Source organism: Xenopus tropicalis, chromosome 1, assembly GCF_000004195.4.
Source record: "Xenopus tropicalis strain Nigerian chromosome 1, UCB_Xtro_10.0, whole genome shotgun sequence".
NCBI lineage: Eukaryota > Metazoa > Chordata > Amphibia > Anura > Pipidae > Xenopus > Xenopus tropicalis.
The window spans coordinates 81,215,751-81,236,986 of NC_030677.2; the positions used below are offsets into that span (position 1 = coordinate 81,215,751).

A 21,236-nucleotide genomic window follows, 5' to 3' on the forward strand; every position below is an offset into this window, starting at 1 on the left:
TATGTTAAGCTTTAATAGTGAAACATTTGATTAAAATGCCCTAAAGGTAATACTTTCTTAGCTTTGTATGCTGGGTCCCATTCCAAGATATATATAGCTTCACAAGTCATTATATATACTTGCTCATGTATATAGTTTAAACCGATATAGGTTAGAAAATGTAGTCAAGGCAGTCATGTTTTTTGGTAAAAATGTGAGTAATATATTTTTGGATAATAGAGCTCAGCATGCCTTAACACTTAAGGCGAAGTTATAAGTTTAAGTTTAGCATCTTATAGAATACCCTATTACTATCAGCTTTTCCTTTGTTTTTTCCATTGTTATAGTTTCCACTTCTGACTCTTTCACGCTTTCAGATGAGGGCTCTCTCTTCCATTCATTTTCCAGTCTCCCATTCAGACCCCTGCCTGGTTGCTAGAGTAAATTGAACCCTAGCAACCAAACAGCTGCTGAAATTCAAAACGGGGGGGGGCAGTGGAATAAAAGCTTATTATAAAAAAAAAATAAAACTATGCCTTTACCAATGTCAAGCCAGGAGTTGTAGGACAGCAGCATTTGTGCTAAAGAAGGTTTATATATACATATAGTATACTAGCAAAAACAGAACATCTTCAAAAGTTGTAGGGTGGGAAAATCAAGTTGCCATACATGGTACCTGTCGGGAGAGGACCACATCAAGTCTGCAGCCTTTATCAGACTATATATTGCCAGATTTAGCTACAGGTATCTGTTTATGTACACACTGAGGGGTACAAAATACAAAAAAATCCTATTTGTTTGTACTTTTTCGTATATTTGCGCAACTTTTTCGTACTTTGCACGACTTTCGTACTTTGCCACAAAATTGTATTGCCGCACCGAGTACGAAAGTTTTGGATTCATTCAAGCTTCGGTATCGTGACTTTCCTTGGGCCAGATTGGAGCTGCAGAGTGCTATTGAGTCCTATGACTAAGGCTTCCAAAATCATGCACAGAAGGATCAAAGTCAGAAAGGTTTTCCCGCCGTTTACAATCGTTTGGATACGAAAATTTTGTGACTTTCGGATCGCCAATACAATATTATCGTGACCAATATGATTTTTTGTAAGCATTTTCGTGATATTTGCGATCATCAGAAATTATCGTATCTAATCCAAATTTTACCCAATTCGGGATTTGAACTCGTACTTTGATGAATCAGACCCTTAGCCTTTTATATCAAATCCAAGCTTTACTTTACAGCTTCTAGGTGTCACGTTCCTAAATAGCGGTCTGGAGGCACCAAGTGAAAGCATAGCAGTCATCTTTATGAAATTGAGTTAAAAGATTGCCTTTCAGTAGCAATTATCCCTTTCCTATTATTTCTATGATATCATTTCCACATATCCTGTCACAGCTCTCCTAAATAAATTTGCACTAAACACTGTTCTGGAAATACATGCTAATGCAATTACTTTGTATTACTTTTCATGTTTACTGTGATAACAATGGACAGTAGCAAGAGAATGTTACTGGGAACCCATTAAAGCAGTTGTATATAGAGCCCCAGACTACACACTGGCACATATTTAGGACCCTGTCAAATAAAATCACCACTGGAAACTCTGATATGAAGTGAACCCCCCCCAGCAAGTCCTTTTATATCCTGAAACTCTTGTCTGTGTACAGACAAACTCCTCTGCATTAAACAGAAAACAATGCTTTCTTGATAAATAATAAGTCAGCAGTAATGAACCAGAAATACACTATTTTCTAGAAAAAAAAATCCAGCCAGGCAGCTGAGTAAATTGTATTTACTGGGCCACTTTCATTTCAGCTCCACCTCTTATGCTTTAGAATATCCTCAGCTATACATTCTCAATAATAGGTCCCATACCTACACACCTATGGGCTACCTTTCTTTCAGTTGCCTCTTTAAGTACATGAAAAGATTTGTTCTGTACTATTTTGTCTCTGGTGCATGACCCTAACCCTTTAAGATCAGAAAATAACTAGGATTATGTATGTATATGTGAGGTTTATCTTGCAATGGAAAATTAAATTAATCCCCATTTATATTCATTAAAACACTCACAGGGTTAAGGTACATGGCCTCACACTTGTGGCTATAAGAGGCAGATACCACTTTTTACCCATGGTTTAGTGTACTGCTGTACACTAAAGGAGTGCACTTGAAACATGCTAGATCACCTTCTCACAACAATGCAAGTCTGTATAGATGCAAGTACCTGAGAATACCCTACTTTGTGCTTGCACTTTAATCATAACTTAGTGTTTTAGAGTACACAATAACGTTTGCAAAATTATTATTCAGGGCAAAGAGGACCTTTGTATACCTCTGCATACCTCCTCATCTGTCATAGATAATAACCCCTTCTCTTTTGCATACTTTCCCATGCCCCAATTCTCCAACACTTACTGAGCAATCCCATGCTGGGGCTGCGCCGCACTCGGAGATCATCATCCGACATGCGGGTTGCTAGACAGGGCACAGAAGTCTCTAGAGGACTGCGGGCTAGAGCCAGAGGCAGAAAGCGGTGTAGGATGCAAGAGCAGCAGTAGGAAGATTAAAAGGAAAAGATAAGAAAAAAAACAAAGACAACTAAAAGCTTTTAACAGAAGCAGAAAAAGAAAAGGAATTTATAGCAAAAATGCATCACAGAATATAATCTATTATGCTAAATCATTACTATACCATGCCAGCATAGCGCAAAGGAGTGCAAAAATGTACATTATAGATTGTAGAGCTAACATTGTGCATTGTTTCTTTCCACTGGGGCATAAACAGCTGGAAGAAACACATGGAATCCATGAAAAATGTAGCAATCCAAGTTCCAAACTAGAAAAAGAAGGGGCTGTTTCGGCAATTTCGGCAAATCGCCGAAGATGCCTCGCGAGGCAATTTCGGCGATTTGCCAAAATCGCCTGCGCAGCGTGTACCATCCCACCGGCAACTTACATTTTCGCCGGTGGGATGGTAGTTCGGGGAGATTAGCCACTCGTGACAAGGGAGATCTCCCTGTGTGCCAGAGCCCTTAAGGGTTTTGTAACAAAACATGCTGTTTGCTATACGTTTAGATAACTATAGCAGCTTATAATAGGGTAGCATTTATTGGTTACTTGTTTGAAAGCAAACCTCATTGTTTGCTATAAGTTTATGCACTTGGGCAAATGTTTTCTTTTACTTGGGCCACAAATGCTAGAGTGCCAGGGACACAAGAACAAGATGCCAGCATTGCACCCCAGAGAAAGCTGTACTCTGAATGAAAACTTAAAATTGCCCCCAAATTAATGAAGTAATTTTGCAGCTATTACTTATGTTAAAATGTATATATAACATGTAAGGGAGCATTTTATTAAAGTTAAATATTAATGGAAGGTACACCCAGATTGTAAATAGGCATATGGAATAAAACTGCAACATATTACTGTAAATGTGTTGGTTTGGCACTGCCGACAAATAAACCTGTAGTTTCAAAGCACAAACAACAGGATTTTATAATTTTACCAGAGGAATTTGTATTATAAATAGAACTGCATGTTTGTGTTGCAAGGAGAAAAATAACATAGTAACACCAACAAAAGCACAACAAGCAAATAATGTTTGCAAATAAATGAATGCAAAGGAACATGCTGCCATGGATTTTGTGGGCATTTTCAAAAGAATTAGGGGAACTCTTTTTTAACATTTTAATAGATGATAAAATGTAAAATACAGTTTCAACATTTTAACAGAGCTTTCATAATTGGTTATGTGAAAAGGAATGTGATTACATAATGCATGTGTACTGTTTAAACCCCTTAAGTATGGGCTTGCCGTTGTATTTGCCAAAATGTATCTGTTGGGTAATTGTATCTGTTGATGGGTAGACCCAGTGTGTGTATACAGGGTATACATATATAGAGAGAGAGAGATATGATGAACCAGGAGAAATTACCTCTCTCTGGTCTTGTCAAAAGCATCTAGCGGAGGATTATTGTTGTAAGACCATAGTAATATGACCATAATGGTCTTGATGAAAGTTAAACAAAGCGCATTCATTTGCACAATAAATTCCCAACTGCACTTCACGTATCTTAAAAAAATACAGTAAAACACAGATATAAACAACAAAGCCCTATAGAATTTGCCACCATATGAAAGATGTATCAAAGATGCATTACAATATATTTTTATCATATATATATATATATATATATATATATATATATATATATATAAAACCAAAGACAAAGATATTACAAATAGTGTTCTATTTTATTAATATGCAGGATTATTCTGTCACATGGTCATTATAGTGGGCAGGATTGCTTAGCATGAGGGCCCATGCAGCATTATTTATGCCATTTTTAAATGAAAACAAATTCAGTGACTGCAGCACAATCATTAATGCTCATGTAAGTATTTCAGATAAATAGTTCCATGTGATGTTATTTCTAAATCATTAACATAATGTATGGGTTTCAAATGTTTTAGCAATTGTTTTGCTATTTCAGTAGTTAGATGAGTGAGACTATAATAAATCTGATTAGCAATTGTTCAATTTATAAACTTAGCCAACCATTGCAAACCAAACGTATAAATTATATTTTAATAATCTTGTTAAAATAGCATACAAATGTTGCAGAACATTTTGTAAAACCATTTCTAGTTGCATCTCATTACATGTCCTGCTATTTTGGGTGTCCTTCTGTTTTGCTTATAATCCCGTATATTTAAAGTTGGAGGGCTGCAGGCTAGGCCTAACAGCTAACTGTAAATCATAAATACACATTTCCATTAAACAGCCATGTGGCTGTACTTTACATTATGCAGGAGGAAAGAAAAATTTCATAATATACTGTAAAATGTATAGCCCACCAAGTGGTGCAGGTTATTTGGTGGTATATTTTCTACTCTTTATTATTACTTATTATTATTTATAATTATAAGTATTTAGTAATCCTCCTGTATGAATAAAAGCAATATCCATGTCAGTTCATGTGAGATCAAATATATATACAGTGATACACAACCCTTATGGCCATATTTATGAAGGAGTGATCATTATTGGTCCATAAAATACTGAAAATACTGTCCTGGGGAAATTAGCCGTTCCCAGGAAATTCTACTTTTGCATTGATAAATATAGCCCATAAGTCAGAGATGTCAAACCCATGACCAATGTTTGGAAGTCGGAAAGAGCTGGAAGGCTGATAATTGGACATCTCTTATCACAAAAAATTACCACAAACATCTTTGACACAGTGGCTGGATAAGGTGAATTCTTTATTGAATAATTAATGCAGCTTTACTATGTGGGCATAGGGTTGCCATCTGGCTGGGTTTTTTTTTCACCTTTTTGTCTTGCTAAGGCAGTGGTCCCCAACCTTTTTTACTCATGAGCCACACGCAGATATAAAAAATGTTGGTGAGTCACACAAGCATGAAAAAGTTCTTTGGGATGCCAAATAAGAACTGTGATTGGCTATTAGCCCCATGTGAACTGTTAGCCTGCAGGAGGCTCTGCTTAGAGTAAAATTGTGTCTCTGTGCTTCCAAAACTTGCCCCCAAGCCAGAATTTTTCAAATCTGTTGTGGTGAAGAGAGGATTTATATTGCTCTGAGTGTCCTGTGCACACGTAGTATGCATATAGGTATTCATAAGATAAATATTGAAAGAATACCTTATTTCTTGGAATTCAAGCATTCAATATGTTTTGTGGAAAAAAATATCTCTCCTGCACAAAATTAATACAAAACTAATAATATACAAAATATTCAATTTCTCTGTTACAAAAAGAATTCACCAGCATATGCACAAACATATATATATATATATATACAACAAATGGTATGTAATAAAGGATCTCAATTAACCCTTACACTGCACAGCAGCATGCAAAGCATAGCAAAATGGCTACAGCATCCTTTGCCATAAGCATACAAATTGCAAAAAAACTGCAAGTTTCATGCTATTCACCTGAAAGGAATGAGTTTTTCACCAGGCCCTCCTCTCTCACTCCTGTGTGGGTCATATTACATGATTATCGAGGATAAAGTATAAAGAGATATGGGTTTATTTTTTGGCTAAGACTTTGAGATGAATAAATGGTAATGATAGGATAACATTGTGTTTGTGGAATTAAATATACAGAGCCAAATATAAAGAACCCAAGGTTCCCAAGTTTAGAAAACAATTACTTAAAGGGATACTATTATTAAAATATGGAATAAAAACAAAGTTTACATGTGCTTTAAAATATGCAACACTGCGTAAGATTTTAAGATTTACTTTAGTTTCGAACACTTTTGGTCACATTTTGTACAGGAGAGTTTTTATGTATTTAAGTGCTTGTGTGACTGTCTCTGTTTCCTTCTGGCGTCAAACAGCAAAAATCTTAAATTTACAGTTATATGAAACATATCTGGACCTCTTTTATGACAGAAAATAAAATACCAAACTTTACACATCTGACATTTAAATACAAAAGGTCTGTATTAAAACCATATCAGTATCGATTTAAATAAGGGTTTCTAGCCTACAGCCAACCAGAAGGTGTTGAAGCTTTCAGCTGCGAATAAGGTTGTGGGAACTATAGTCCAAAAATAAGCTGTATATCCCTGACCTAAATAGTAAAAATATCGAAATCTACGTTAATATACTTTATAGCATATAGAAAAAAAATATATCTGCTGTTCCTTAATGATAATTTGACTAAAGAAAATTAAAATAAGATATTATTGTGCATACAGGTAGGGGATTGGCACATTGGTACATAAGGCTAGTGCCACAAGAGGTGAACTCTTGATTTGTGGGTAAACGCAGGCTAAGTATCCAGCCCTACACTTGAAAAATCTGCAAGTTCCTGCACCTGTAAGCACGGCTAGACAATGCAAGTGCCTGCACCTGCAAGCATGGCTGGACACTGCTCGAGTCAGCAGATTTGGCCTGAAATATGCTGTGTCACCCTGAACCTGGACTGAAAAAATGCTTTTGGGTGCAGGCTTATCTGTAGGCCAAGAATCTGCCTGTGTGGCACTAACTGGCTTGATTAAGTCATTTTGGCTTTCACAAAGACATGTGCATCTAGTGTACTACAACCTATGTTAGTTGATCCCAAACTGTGGGGCTGGCCTCTGAGGGTGGTCCAGAACAAGGTTGGGTCACAGCTAGAAGGATAACTGTGAAGAGATTGCCTTTTTGTAATCTTAGACTATCTTTTAGGTTAATTAAGGTTAGATTTGGGGTTGAACACTTAGGGGCTGATTTACTAACCCACGAATCCGACCCGAATTGGAAAAGTTCCAACTTGAAAACTAACATTTTGCGACTTTTTCGTATGTTTTGCGATTTTTTCGGATTCTTTACGAATTTTTCGTTACCAATACGATTTTTGCGTAAAAACGCGAGTTTTTCGTATCCATTACGAAAGTTGCGTAAAAAGTTGCGCATTTTTCGTAGCGTTAAAACTTACGCGAAAAATGCGCAACTTTTCGCGTAAGTTTTAACGCTACGAAAAATGCGCAACTTTTTACGCAACTTTCGTAATGGATACGAAAACTCGCGTTTTTACGCAAAAATCATATTGGTAACGAAAAATTCGTAAAGAATCCGAAAAAATCGCAAAACATACGAAAAAATCGCAAAATACCGATCATTACGAAAAAAACGCAATCGGACTCCATTCGACCCGTTCGTGGGTAAGTAAATCAGCCCCTTAGGGTGAAGACACTCTGAGCAACTAGTAGCAGCTATTTTTTCACAGATACTAAACTCCAGAAAATACCCTGCCATAGACAATGCTGAGATTTGCCTCTGCTAAAACACATGTAGAGACAATTATCAGTAAGTGATCAGCATTGTCTATTTTAGTTGCCACATCAAGTAGTTGCTACTGGTAGCTGTGTGTTTTCACCCAGGCCTGGATTTGTGGCGAGGCCAAGGGCGGCATAGATTTTGGGGCAGCATGCTGTCCAGCCACAAGGTAAAGGTGTTCAGATATGGAGAACTGGGGATGGGACACGCAAAAAAACTTTGGCACGTCCTGTCCCCAGTCCTCTGTACCTGACTGAGAAGGATACGTATGCGGGCGATCCAGTAAGGATGGGGGGGGGGGGCAGAGGAATGGGGTGGCCTCTGGCCACCTCAAACTGAAATCTGGGGCTGTCTTCACCCTGGACAAATGTTGTACCTCAAAAGGGAGTTTGAAACAAACAATTAGAAAAAAAATGTTTTGTTTTAAATTTCTCTCAAAATGTTGCTTGACAAGAATGAACAAATTCTTACATTTTTAGTTGTACTAGAGGACATAGCTACTGAGCTGCTGATCAAAGGAGAAGGAAAATTAAAAACTAAGCTTTATCAGAAAGGTCTATGTAAATACAGCCATAAGCACTTACAGTAATGCTGCACTGAGTTCTCTGTCAAAAGAAACACAGGATTTCTTGTCTCTTTTTTTGTAAACATGATGTTCCAGTGTCTGACTTCCTCTCTCAGAAACATCCTTAATTCCGGTGGCCAGAGTCTGCGCAGCGCTCTCCTCTCTCCTGCCCCCCCCCCCTCCCACTAGGGGGATGCTAAGAACTCCCTCCCCCCTCCCTTAGGAATGTGTGATCTCAGCTATAGGCTAAAGCTGCAGTCAGGAAACTACTTAAAATGGCAGCTGCTATCTTAAGCAGAGGGAGAAAGCTCCTAAAGCTGTTTACTCAGGTATGGTAATGGTTTCTGCAGAATAAATACACTGTTCTAGGTGGCACGAATGTGGCAAATCTATTGGCAGTAAAATGCCAAAATGACTTTCCTTCTCCTTTAACATACTGAGTAGCCATATTCATGACTTTTACAAAAAAATAACAGCATTTCTTCTGGAACTCTGGAGCATAAATCATATGGAACATAGTGTATGATATGGGGAATAATAAATCGCTGAGGGTATAATACCTGCTAAACAATAGCAATGGTATAATGGAAGGTAAAAGTGAAATGTAATGTTACTTTTACAAATGGAAAAGATGAATGGAAGGATGGAGACATCTCATTGACTGGCCCTACATTACCATTATCAGGACTGGTAAACATCCTACTTGCACTGGAGACAGTTTTTCCTATATCAGCCAAGGAGCGCAGGTTGGATTTCTTTGTCTGGTGTCGGTGCTTCCTGAGCAATGTGTAGGTCACTTTGTCCTTCAATTCCGCCTTCAACAGCCCCGTCTCAATCTGGTTGTCAAGTATTTTCTCTGTGAATGAAAAGTAAATGTTAGGAAACATTATGTTAATCTGTAGGTAGTATAATAAATAAGCTCACATTTATGAGAGGGTTTTTCTAGGATCTTTATTCACATAAGGCTTGCATTTAATTCCAGAACCTTTTGTAGGAGTCTGATTCAGAAAATTTTGACTCAATTCAGTGGTTCACCTTTAAGTTAACTTTTAGTATGTTATAGAACTGCCTATTCTAAACAACTTTTCATTTGGTCTTCATTATTTGTTTCTTATAGTTTTTCATCTATTTGCCTTTTTCATCTAACTCACTGCAGCTTTCAAATAGGGGTCACGGATACCGGAAGCCAAAAATTGATTGCTCTGTGAGGCAAAAGCTCTATTTTTATAATTGCTTTTTATAACTTGTTTTTCTATTCAGGTCTTCACCTATTCATTTACCATCCTCTCATTCAAAATGCTCCCTGGTCACTAAAGTAATTTGGACCCTAGCAACCAGATAGCTGCTTAAACTTCAAACTGCAGAGTTGCTGAACAAATAACTGTATAAAATAATAATAACTAAAACACTACAAATAAAAAAAATGAAGACCAATTGCAAATTCTCCGAATATTCCTTTATACGTCATACTAAAAGTTAACTCAAAGTTGAACAGCCCCCTTAATCATGAGACTTTACAGTTTAGATAACTGAATGTCAAGTTTTCGTTCACGGATAAAGCAATTGTTTAATTTACCTAACTCTGAATATTGAAATGAGGTTTCTGATTCAGCATTCAGACTTTTGTGGAGGATTTGGTATTTGGCAAATTCAAAAATTATGGATTCTGTGCATCCCTAAATCCAATAAATTCATTTGGTATTTCCTATTTCACCCTGCAAATTATATTATTGTCTGAGCCGGTAAGCTGAATTATAAGTTTAGGGGGATCATTGTTAGCACCCCTTGACAAATTTGATATTGCGACAAAATGATCATAGGGGACACACCCTGGGAGCGGTTTAGGAGAGAAACAAGGGGGGGGGGGAGAGGCTAATGCTTCACCCTTAAAGGCATGGTTCACCTTTAAATTAACTTTCAGTATGTTATAAAATGGCCAAGGCTATACATCTTTTCAATTGGTCTTCGTTATTTATTTTTTATCATTTTTCAATTATTTGCTTTCTTCTTCTTCTAACCCTTTGCAGCTTTTAAATGGGAGTCACTGACCCCAGTTGCTCTGGGGTCAGTGACCCTCCTCTTCTATTCATTTACCAGTCTCTACATTCAAGCCACTCCCTGGTTGCTAAGGTAATTTGGACCCATGCATCCAAATATCTGCTGAAATTTATAACTGGAATGCTGCTGAACAAAAAGTGAAATGAAGACTAATTGAAAATTGTCTATACATCATACTAAACATTATACAGCGCTGAACTGCTCTGAATACACAGGGTTCCTGGTCATTGAGGTGGGAGCATCTCACGCATCAAGCTAAGTATTAACCTTGAAGTGCAACATAATTCACAGTGCCACTGTGAATCTTTTGCCAACTGGAATACCTTTTTCTTCATATACAACTGGGTATACACATTAGACATACGTTTTTCCAGGAACTTTGTATTCTAGGCACAGCTTGTAAATGGTGCACTGGTAGCACTAGATTCAAGGAACTTCCAGTTTTCAGCACTGTCTAACTGGAAATTTCAACCTGGGACTGGTAGCCATATACTTGAATCAAAAAAATTATCGACCACATATATCTATACACTGAGGGCACCTGTTTTCATTTGTGTTGTAACATATTGTTTAGATCGCACTTTAGATATTGGGAGATATGGCCCCCATCTACACTGCAGCATGGTTTTAAAGGAACAGTAACACAAAAAAATGAAAGTGTTTTAGAGTAATTATAGTACAATGCACTGCTGCCCTGCACTGGTAAAATGTGCATGTTTGCTAAAAAAAAAACACCACAATAGTTTATATAAATACCCTGCTGTGTAGCCATGGGGGCAGCCATTCAAGCTGGAAAAAATGAGAAAAGGCACAGGGTACATAGCAGATAACAGATAAGTTTTATAAAATATTGTTTTATCTGTTATCTGCTAAGTAACAAGTGCCATTTCTCCTTTGAATGGCTGCTTCCATAGCTATACATCAGCTTTGTTTACTAAAATATAGTAATATTTCTAAAGCAAATACACCAGTTGTATCAGTGCAGGGCAACAGTACATTATATTTTAATTACTTTTATACACATTCATTTTTTAGTGTTACTATTCCTTTAAGGGTTAGGGTTTTTTTAATCTATATCAGTACATATAAACACGTTTTCCTTCAATAATATGGTTCTAATCAGATTATTTTTCATTTCGGTCAATTCAAGTGGGGATTTAGTCTCCTTTTTAATTTTTTGGTTCGGAGATCACAACTTTTACTTAATACAGACATGTACATTACAAAACCATATAGCAGGGCTTTGCATTGAGAGAAGCCCGTAAAGAAGAACAAGCAATGAGCATCATGAAAAACCTCAAACTGACCTTAACCTGTGCAATCCACATTGTGCTGTCACTTTTCTGGCCTGAAACTGACTAATGCATGGGTTTTTTTTTTGCTAAGGTACCCATACCTCCCAACATTTTGAAAACGGAAAGAGGGACAAAAACAAATGCTGCATGCAGAGGGGCACATTTTTTGACCACGCCCATTTGACTAAATTTGGCAGTTTATTTAAAGTTTTAACACATTTCTGGGGGTTTTGGGGTCCTAATTTATGTGCTATTACAGTTTTGCTGAAAAAGGTAAAATTGCCCTTTAAGCTGCAATTCTTTGTTCCCCCAAGAGAGCTGTTTAGCTTATTAGTTGTAGATTGTAAGCTCTTTTGGGCAGGGCTCTCTTCACCTCTTGTATCGGTTATTGATTGCCTTATATGTTACTCTGTATGTCCAATGTATGAAACCCACTTATTGTACAGCGCTGCGGAATATGTTGGCGCTTTATAAATAAATGTTAATAATAATAATAATTAGTTACAATTGTCAAATCTCAGTGCAGGTGGGGACTTTTACCTTTCTGGGCTCTCTGCCAAAAGCGAGAAACAATGTTTCTAAGTTCTGGTGACACTTGTTAAGATTTCTGGGCTCTCTGCCAAAAGCTACTTTTAATTAAATTTGTATCTTTTTAGCTTTAGTGCAGGAGATCAAAGGGAAATGAGGGACTTTTCAGTAAGAATCCAGAGCTGTGGGTTGAGCTGTAAAAAGGAGACTGTCCCGCGAAAATCGGGACAGTTGGGAGGTATGAAGTACCTCTATAGTTCTTGGGAACAACTGACCTAAAGTGACTTCATAGAAGTAGATACATTAAAAAAGTCATCAAATAACACATGCTGATAACACAATATGTTGTTGCTGAATTAAAAGCAGATTCCTTATCAAGCAGTACTGACTGTATTTATTCAGTGACAACTGCTGCCATAAACTATCTTTGCATGCAAAAACATCTATAAAACATATCACTTAATAACTATTCCAAGAGAGTTGTAACTTGGTTTTCAACCTCTGAAAGACTAAAGGTCAATGACTTGGAAATGCTTGAAATACAAGGAGCAATTAAATGGTCCTAGTTAAGATTATTGGAAGGTGCTGCAAAAATTGTTTAATAAATGCTGTGCTTGTCATCAAATAGTATTTATGTTATATTTGCCTAGCAATGTTTCTCATGCTTAGTATTATTAGTGTTGACACATATTTATAAAACGCCAACATACTGTATTCCACAGTGCTGTACAATAAATGGGTGCAAACCTTGAACATACAATACAATAATTCAAAAGGTAAAGTGGGTCCTGCCAAAAGTCCTAATGTTATTATTAGGGTTGTCAAAACACCACATTAATGACTAACACATAACACAATCTTGTACACTGCAATATTTGTAAGACTCTGTAATTAAATGGGTGAGTTACCAATCCTAGAGATTATACAGTATCATTCTTTATAAAGCTCCAACATAAAACATCAACATATTCCACAGTGCTGTACAATAATTTAATGTATACCTTAAAAGTACAATACAATAATACAAGGGGTAAAAAATGGGCCTGCCCAAAAGAGCTTATGTTACTATTAGGGTTGCCAAACACCATTTTAATGACTAACACATAGCTTTCAACACAGTCTCGTACATTCCGATATTTGTAAGATTTGGTACTTAAATGGATGAGGTGCCAGCCCTGCCCTCCTTAAACTAGAGATTATACAGAATCAGTCTATGCAAATAAATATCATATTATAAGAATAATTAACTAGCCAAAAAGATCAGGATATTTACACCCTGATCCCATAAGTCATGTGAAACTTGCATAAAAAAGCAACAACACATGGTATCCACAAATATGCCAATAAGCGACTGTTTTCCATGAACTATACATACTAAGCCCTTATGAAGATCCATAGAAAAATAAAACACATTACCCTTCTTAATTAAGGTTTTGTTATTTTTTTGGTTATGTGCCTTTTTTCTGCTTCTGTTAACTGATAGAGGCCATTATTCAGCCTACTGCAAACTCAAATTCTTTTGAAAACTACCACATTAAAATAATATAGTTAACACATTTTTTAAATCTGTCATTGTTTGAAATAAGCCGTATTCCAAAATGTTCTGAGCTAAATATACGGTTTCACGTTTAGTGACCAGCTTGCAGAAGTACTCACCTACTACTTGTGGGAGTGAATTAGCCTCAAGGTCAAGCAGTATTGTCCCTTTTTCAATGCAAGTCCTCAGTTCAAATAAGCTGTGCAAGGACAAAGTGGCAACATGAGGCTTACTCCATCGTTCACCACCTTGCTCCACCTTTTCCTCAAACTTCAACCACCTGTAGGTAACAAGAGCAAATTCAATATAGTCAGCTGCTTGTAGGTTCACAGAAGGCATATCTATGAAGCATTATGCATTATGTTAAAGAAAAAATATTATACCATTTGTTATATAAACTGCTGGAAAATGATAATAATTGTAAACAAAACTACTAATGAAAACTTGTTAAGTATGGATATTAGCATATATACAGCCTAGTTCACACCTGGTTTTTACCTTCTAATTCTACTTGACTAAAGGAAAATCAGTTTTCCTATGATTGGCAGCTGCATTATTTGATTCCATATACATGGATTTATCAAATGGGACTTTTAAAAGGAAACACCTTGCACATCTTGCCAAACACCACTCAGATGAAGTGTGCTCAGATATTTTCACACAATTGAGTTCCCACAATATTATAGATAGCTGAGGGTGAATCTGGAAACTTTCTTGATGTTCTAATGCACTAAGAACCCATCAGATCTATATCTAAAATGACTACGAGTTATACCAGGGCTGCTCTACTGGATGTCTATGGGCATGATAAGGTCCTGCAGAATGTTATCATGGAACCCACATTTCCCAATAAATACACATTTTCTATGATATAATTCTTTCAATATGATTAGAGACATTAAAATGTAGTACAGTGTATTGCATAATGTGCCCAATGAGTGTCAGATTTGGGCAGCAATTGTTTCACCTTTTAAAAGTTAACTTGTTTCACCTACTGATTTATGGAAAGAGGCATGGCACTTAAAGAGTGTTTAACTAGTTTGCTTCTTAATTAGTGCAAAGGTTAAACCTGGCTGCTTAATGTGCAGTTGATTAAGCTGACATTTTTCTAGGAATGCAAAACATGGTACAAGGGCTACACCTATTCTGGTGAAAGTCAAACCAAAAGACTTTCTGTACATACCCTTCAGATATGCTGAAAACATGCTTAGCCAGTGTTTGTGGTCACCGGCGCCAGATGAGATAATGAGATGTGAGGCCCCTAGGCTACACTTTCCACGGGCCCCTCTCCAAGGCTTCTCCCACTCCCAACAATTATATAAATATACAACAATTAACTATTAGTAATAATAATCAATAAAATAATGCACCTGGCCTGGGAGAAAAAGGCAGTAGGCAGACAAGGAAGGAGTTTGTGCAATCAGGGACCCATTGTACTCTCTCCGAGTCTTTATTTAAAAAACAATACATTACACTTAAAAATGCACCTGCCTGGGAGAAGGGAAGGTGGTGGGTGGGCAGTGTGGGGGCCCGGGGAAACAGAGGGGCTCGGACCATGGGGTCTGCTGTATTGTAGTCTCCCCTCCCCAGCCCCACACCTAGTTTTTTTTTTTAAAAGAGCAGCGTGGGCTGGGAGGTTTGGTGCGATGCAGGCTGGGGGGCATGGAAGGAGAGACTGTTCGCACCAGGCTCCCTCAAAAGATTTATTTGCTGGGGGGCCCGGCGTGACCACCCGGAAGGGGTGCATGCTTGCGCTACTGCAGCCAGATGCATATGCATCTAAGATCTCTATGCCAGGTGGGGATTAAAGTGGGTTTCTAATTAATAAGGAGGGATTTGCGAGCAATAAAGTGCCTAATAGTTCCTCATCACATACACACTGGAGTACTGCTTCTGCTAGAATTAGGGCTTCAAATATTAGGAAGGCCTAACCTCTCACTTATAAAAGGCTGTACCTCTTTCCAATACTGGCAAATAACGGGACATGAGCAACTGCCCACAGACGTACATATCATCCATGGAACACGATACATACGATACACCTGAGCTCTCTATGCCGGGTTGGGTTTGGTAGGTGCTAGTGGCGTCACTGGCGCGGGCCAAACCTGACCCAGCATAGAGAGCTCAGGTACACATGTGTCACATGCATGGATGACCTGGCGCATGCAGACATGCACTCCTTCCTTGCCTAAGTTGCTTGCCTACCAACTTCTCCCAGGCAGGTGCATTATTTTGGGCAACAGTATATTAGGATGCCATAATAATCACTTAACAGTAACAGTCTTATTTATTAACATGTGTGAGTATTTACTCCAAACCAGTAGTCTAATCAGAAATAAACTTTACAGTTAAATGAATTGCCTGCCTGCAGCATAGGGGATGCAGGATATGAACGTTCCCTCGCACTTCCCCTGTCACAAAATACAAGACACTCCAGAGTCCTGTATTTAATACCTATTCAGTGCAAGGATAAAGTACAGTGCTCCATTGTAGCTGCCAACTCTGAGATCTGTGTTTTGTGTTGGATCAACCCTTAAAGCAGAACTAAACCCTAAAAATGAACATGGCTAAAAATGCCACATTTTATATACTGAACTTACTGAACCAGCCTAAAGTTGCAGCCATGATCCAGGACTTCATATCTGTCAAAGGGGCTCCCCGTTGTGTAAAGTGTCTGCTACACTCACATGCTCAGTGCACTATAAACAGCTATGTAACTTTAACTGTTAAGGGAACCCAAAAATTACCCACAGTTTGACAGTAATTCCAGAACTCAGGTAATTCCTTGAATCAATGCACATAGTTAATCACAGCAGGCAGAAGGGTACATTGGTGCTCACTGCAACTTGCAAAGGAGCCTACTAGTGATTTGTGTTTGCATTTAAAAATAAATAATCAATTATTCTTTAATTTTTCTGCAGCTTGGCAGCCTGGAATTAAAACTATTATCTGATTGATAGTGCTGCCTAGCCTAAAAAAACCATGGGACTGATTAACATTCCCTAGCCCCTGTTTTATTTCAGTAATACCTTGGCATGTGGCAGTGGAGAGAATGAATAAAAGGGCAACATTTTTTTTTTACAAAAGAACTGCTGCATGAGGTTTTTTCCCTTTACTTCAGATACAAAATATGTTATAATTATATACCTACCTTTATAACTTCTATTAGAATCACTTTTTCAACCGTAACCTGTTATGGTTAATGTGTGCTATGTTCAAATGCTGATGTTTACAAATCTGTCCCTATTAATTACTCACTAATAAAAAAAAGATGCTTAAGCCCACATTCTTTCATCCAAAATGTTGTATTTCTTAGTGGATATTTTTTTAATGGTGACAGCTGGCACATTGATCCCTCCTATAGAATTCTGACATAAATATTTTATCAATCCCTGTTATAAACAGCATTTTAGGGGGGTACATTGGGTCTTTTAATGCTTTGAGATAATAGCAGGTATTGCAGTCATTCCATCTCATCTGAGAATGCTGTGAGTTGCAGTTTTCAAACAGCTGGAGCACTAATTATCATGGTAATCAAAATATGATGATCTATATAGTTTAATAGAAGGGATGGGTCAAGATTGCAAACATCACAGACAGTCTACAGCAGCTTCGGTTTTGCAAAGTTTGCTAAATTGCATTGCACAAATACACTCTATTCATTAGTGGTACTTGCATGTAAACACACTCCTTGCAGTTCTGTATAGTCCCATCTCCTCTTTCAAACTGAGTACAGGTACGGGATCCCTTATTCAGAAACTCGTTATCCAGAAAGTTCTGAATTACGGGAAGGCCATCTCCTATAGACTCCATTATAAGCAAATAATTCTAATTTTTAAAAATTATTTTCTTTTTCTCTGTAATAATAAAACAGGACCTTGTACTTGTTCCCAGCTAAGATATAATGAATTCTTATTGGAGGCAAAACATGCCTATTGGGTTTATTCAATACGTAAATGATTTTTAACAGAATTAAGTTATGGAGATCTAAATTACAGAACAATCCCTTAACTGAGTGCCAGAAATGACGACATCTGAACACCAAAGATTTGCTGTGAACATGTAGTTCACAGTAGTTTGATTTTTAACTGCTTTGAAGTGCACAGATGACTGGGCATTTTTACAGCCACAATTTTACAAACACATTTTCATCTTCTGCAAATACTTAAGGGTAAAACACACACTGACTTGTAAATGACCCTTATATGTATAAACCTCTGGGACACTGGGACACACAGTGTGATGGGAAAATTAATTACTGGTAAAATATCACCCTTGTATGATAAAAATCTATTATAAAGATTTGCATTCACACCCTTTATATTAGATAGTCAGAATGCAATATTATACAGCTTGAGTGCAGAAAGTTACCTGTCCCTGATATATCTATGCCTATACACATGAGTGCACACATGCATTTGCATATATATATATACATATATATTTATTTATAAGACCAGCTTTTTTTTTATATAAGACTGACTTTCATGGAATTCAGAAATGATTTTTGCTTTCAAGTACAGAAAAGAGATAATGCAAAAAATATTACTCTAAATCACAGCAAGAATATGTTATCTGCATGATTATCAGCATTCCTGCTTTGATTCCATTGATTCCATTCATCCATTAGTCTGCATAATTTAGGCCAATAGATATAGGCATGAGGCACAAAGCATGCAATACACTCATTCTCAAGGGGGCCCTATAATTAATACCTGCCTTGACTCTGTGTGCATGTTACACGTAGAGGCACTCAGGGTTGCACCAAAAGGCTCATGTGCCAGTAAAGGATGTGTAAGTGTCATTTGTATTTTACTTACATCATATATCTAGAACCCAATTTCTATGTTTTCTATCATTACCTTCACTCCACAATCTGTTCTATTCTACTGTAATTAAAAGGTAAAAGACTGCATGCATACCAAAACACCTTATAACATGATATAATAATATAATGTATTTGTGCCTGTAATGACTTGGACTTAATGATTATATATTACATGCACCTATTATTGTAACTGAGACACAAGGCACAGCATGACAAATACCTTCCATTGTTCAGGCAATAGGAACAGGATTCCTGCAAAACTCCATGCTGCTGAGTGGCATACAAGTATATGCCCCTGGCCTGTCCATGCAAAGCTCAGAATGACATGAATTCACCTTGTGTATAAATTTTGCTAGGAGGCACATTCAAAATTCTGTGATAATTCTTTAAAAAAATCAAATATAAGTTTTAAAAATCCACTCATTAATAGATAGAATTATTAATATACTACAGGAGTGGATGCAGCGACAGATGTCTCACCTTGCTGTCTCCTTCCATTCCATCTCTTGGCCATCCACAGATAGAAGTTCATCCAGCTCTGTGAAGAGCTGCGGGGGTGCAGGGCTGTCATCATCCTCACCCAAGATAAACCGGATGCGCTCCGCAGCTGGTGAGACTGTAGAGGTGAAAATACTTCGGTTAACAGACTGACTGATAATAACTGAGTTGTGATCTTTTTCTTCCTCTCTAAAACTGTTCAGTTTGTTCTCAAGATCTGCACTTTCCTTTGACATTTCCCCTTCTTTGCTTGTTCCTGTATACAGAAATGTGAGTTGCTTGAAATGATGACTTTATACAACTGAAGCTGGTCCAAAGGTTAACCGATCTAAAAGTACTTGCACCCTGCTGTAATCAAAGATTTCTACATTGACTGCAGAGAATATTCCTAAAACATACTAGTGTTTGTCTGAAGAACTTTACTGTTCTACAAACATAGGTTGGCAACCTTAATATTTATATGGCAGAAAACCAGTTTCAACCAATCTAACCTGGGTAGCACCAACTTATAGGAGCATCCCTCCTGCATGTTCTCCACCCTCCCACCTAAAAGTGTGCATATGCCATTGGTCTCTTGCTTTCTGGACGTTTTACCAGCGTGGCAATGTTTAACAAGAGACAGTCTACTCAGTGCATGAAGACTGTGACTGAATATATTTAGTCAGGCACCAGTGCATCTGAAAAACAACTTGGGGTCAAATATTGTACATTTGATAAGGATTATAGCTGGTTACTTTTCAATCAAGGCTTGTATTACCCAAAATTTGCTTGGTCGCCAGTCTAGTAGCATAAAACTGTGTATTTATGATAATATCACAAAAATCACTTACAACAGAAAATGAATAAAAACTGTAAAAGGGCTCAGAAATCCACTCTGAATATGTTTATTTATTCTGTTTTTAGTGGTTTTAAATAGACAAGGCACTACCACTTCAATAAAGAGAGCTATTGAGTCAAATACCTGGTATTATCAGTCTAAAGCTGTCTAAAACTGTTTATATCTCAGGAACCTTTTCCACTCTCATTAAGATTATTTTGGGGGGTTTAGAGCCCCTTTAACATATATGCTAACTTTTACAAATCCAGTTATTTATAGTGACCAATCAGACCTTTGCTTTCGCTGTAACTTGTAGTAGACTGGTGAAAACGTATTGCTGATTGGCTGCTATGCAGAACTTCCCTGATGTAATGCATAGCTTAACTGCCCACAATTACAGCAGGACTGAATCTTTAAAATATGGATATGAGGGCTGTTGGATTTCTTCTCGCCAAGTAGGAAGATTCGCTTGAGAGCTTGTTGATGGGCAGTGTTAAAAAAACAAGTTTAAAATCTTGTACCTAACTCAAAAGCCACAAAAATATAAACTTGAATTTCCAAGCTGCAAACACAACCTTCAAAACATTGTCTGTAGTAACTTCTAATGAGCTTAGTGTAAACTGTCTCATAATACAGAACTTGGATTACACAAAAGTGCACATTAAATAAACAGTATCAGCAGAAGTCCATTTCAGCAGTCAAGCTTTTAAATATGTGCTCTGACAGGAACCTAACAAATGTAATATCCTCCTTTTAATTTTTTTATCTTTGGCTCCAAACCCTCAAGTGTTTTTCTGTGCAATAGCCATGTGGTGCAGTGTTCACTATTTTCCTTTTACTCTGTAGCTTTCTGCAGAAAGGAGACCCATGCTGGACACAGAAAAAAACATACTTGACCAAAGTATTTTGCATTTATCTCTGCTCCTGTGGGTACAGATCCACAGGGCTGAATGCATCAATGCATTGTCGTGCAATGGAACATATAAAACTACACAGAACAGAGACAAGGCACAATTTGTTCTTCTACAGGAGCAATTTCAATAAAGAAACTCATATGAAGAGTCAAATTAACAATTAACCTTTTGTAAACTTATAGTTCACATACTACATTTTGTAATGTTATTTCATTGCTTTATGGAACAACTCCTTGCAGTTAAGTTCAAGACACATTTTAATGAGGAGATTATTTTGTTATTTTACTGTGTCTTTTACAGTAAAGTATTAAAATTTTTAAGGAGGTTTACAATCAGTCACAAAAGATTTTATAGAATTTGTGACATTCCATCAGTCTCTGTCACTTATTGTACTGATAAATTCACAGTATTCACTTCAG

At 37.2% G+C, this 21,236-nt stretch overlaps 1 protein-coding gene across 7 annotated transcripts in view; it reads right to left on the reverse strand.

The window, feature by feature from the left end:
* slc4a4 (solute carrier family 4 member 4) overlaps nt 1–21,236 on the reverse strand; it is a 137,368-nt gene that overhangs the window by 43,724 nt on the left and 72,408 nt on the right. For 4 of the 7 annotated variants that reach the window (XM_004919133.4, XM_031903304.1, XM_031903303.1 and 1 more), the window contains 5 exons: nt 19,069–19,204; nt 13,880–14,040; nt 9,019–9,198; nt 5,942–5,983; nt 2,399–2,494 (listed from right to left, as the gene is read on the reverse strand). In XM_004919133.4, the coding sequence (XP_004919190.2) occupies nt 2,399–2,494; nt 5,942–5,983; nt 9,019–9,198; nt 13,880–14,040; nt 19,069–19,204 (615 nt within the window). The remainder of the gene's footprint in view (nt 1–2,398; nt 2,495–5,941; nt 5,984–9,018; nt 9,199–13,879; nt 14,041–19,068; nt 19,205–21,236) is intronic. The other 3 variants (XM_004919135.4, XM_031903310.1, XM_002940576.5) reach the window with 2 other exon arrangements.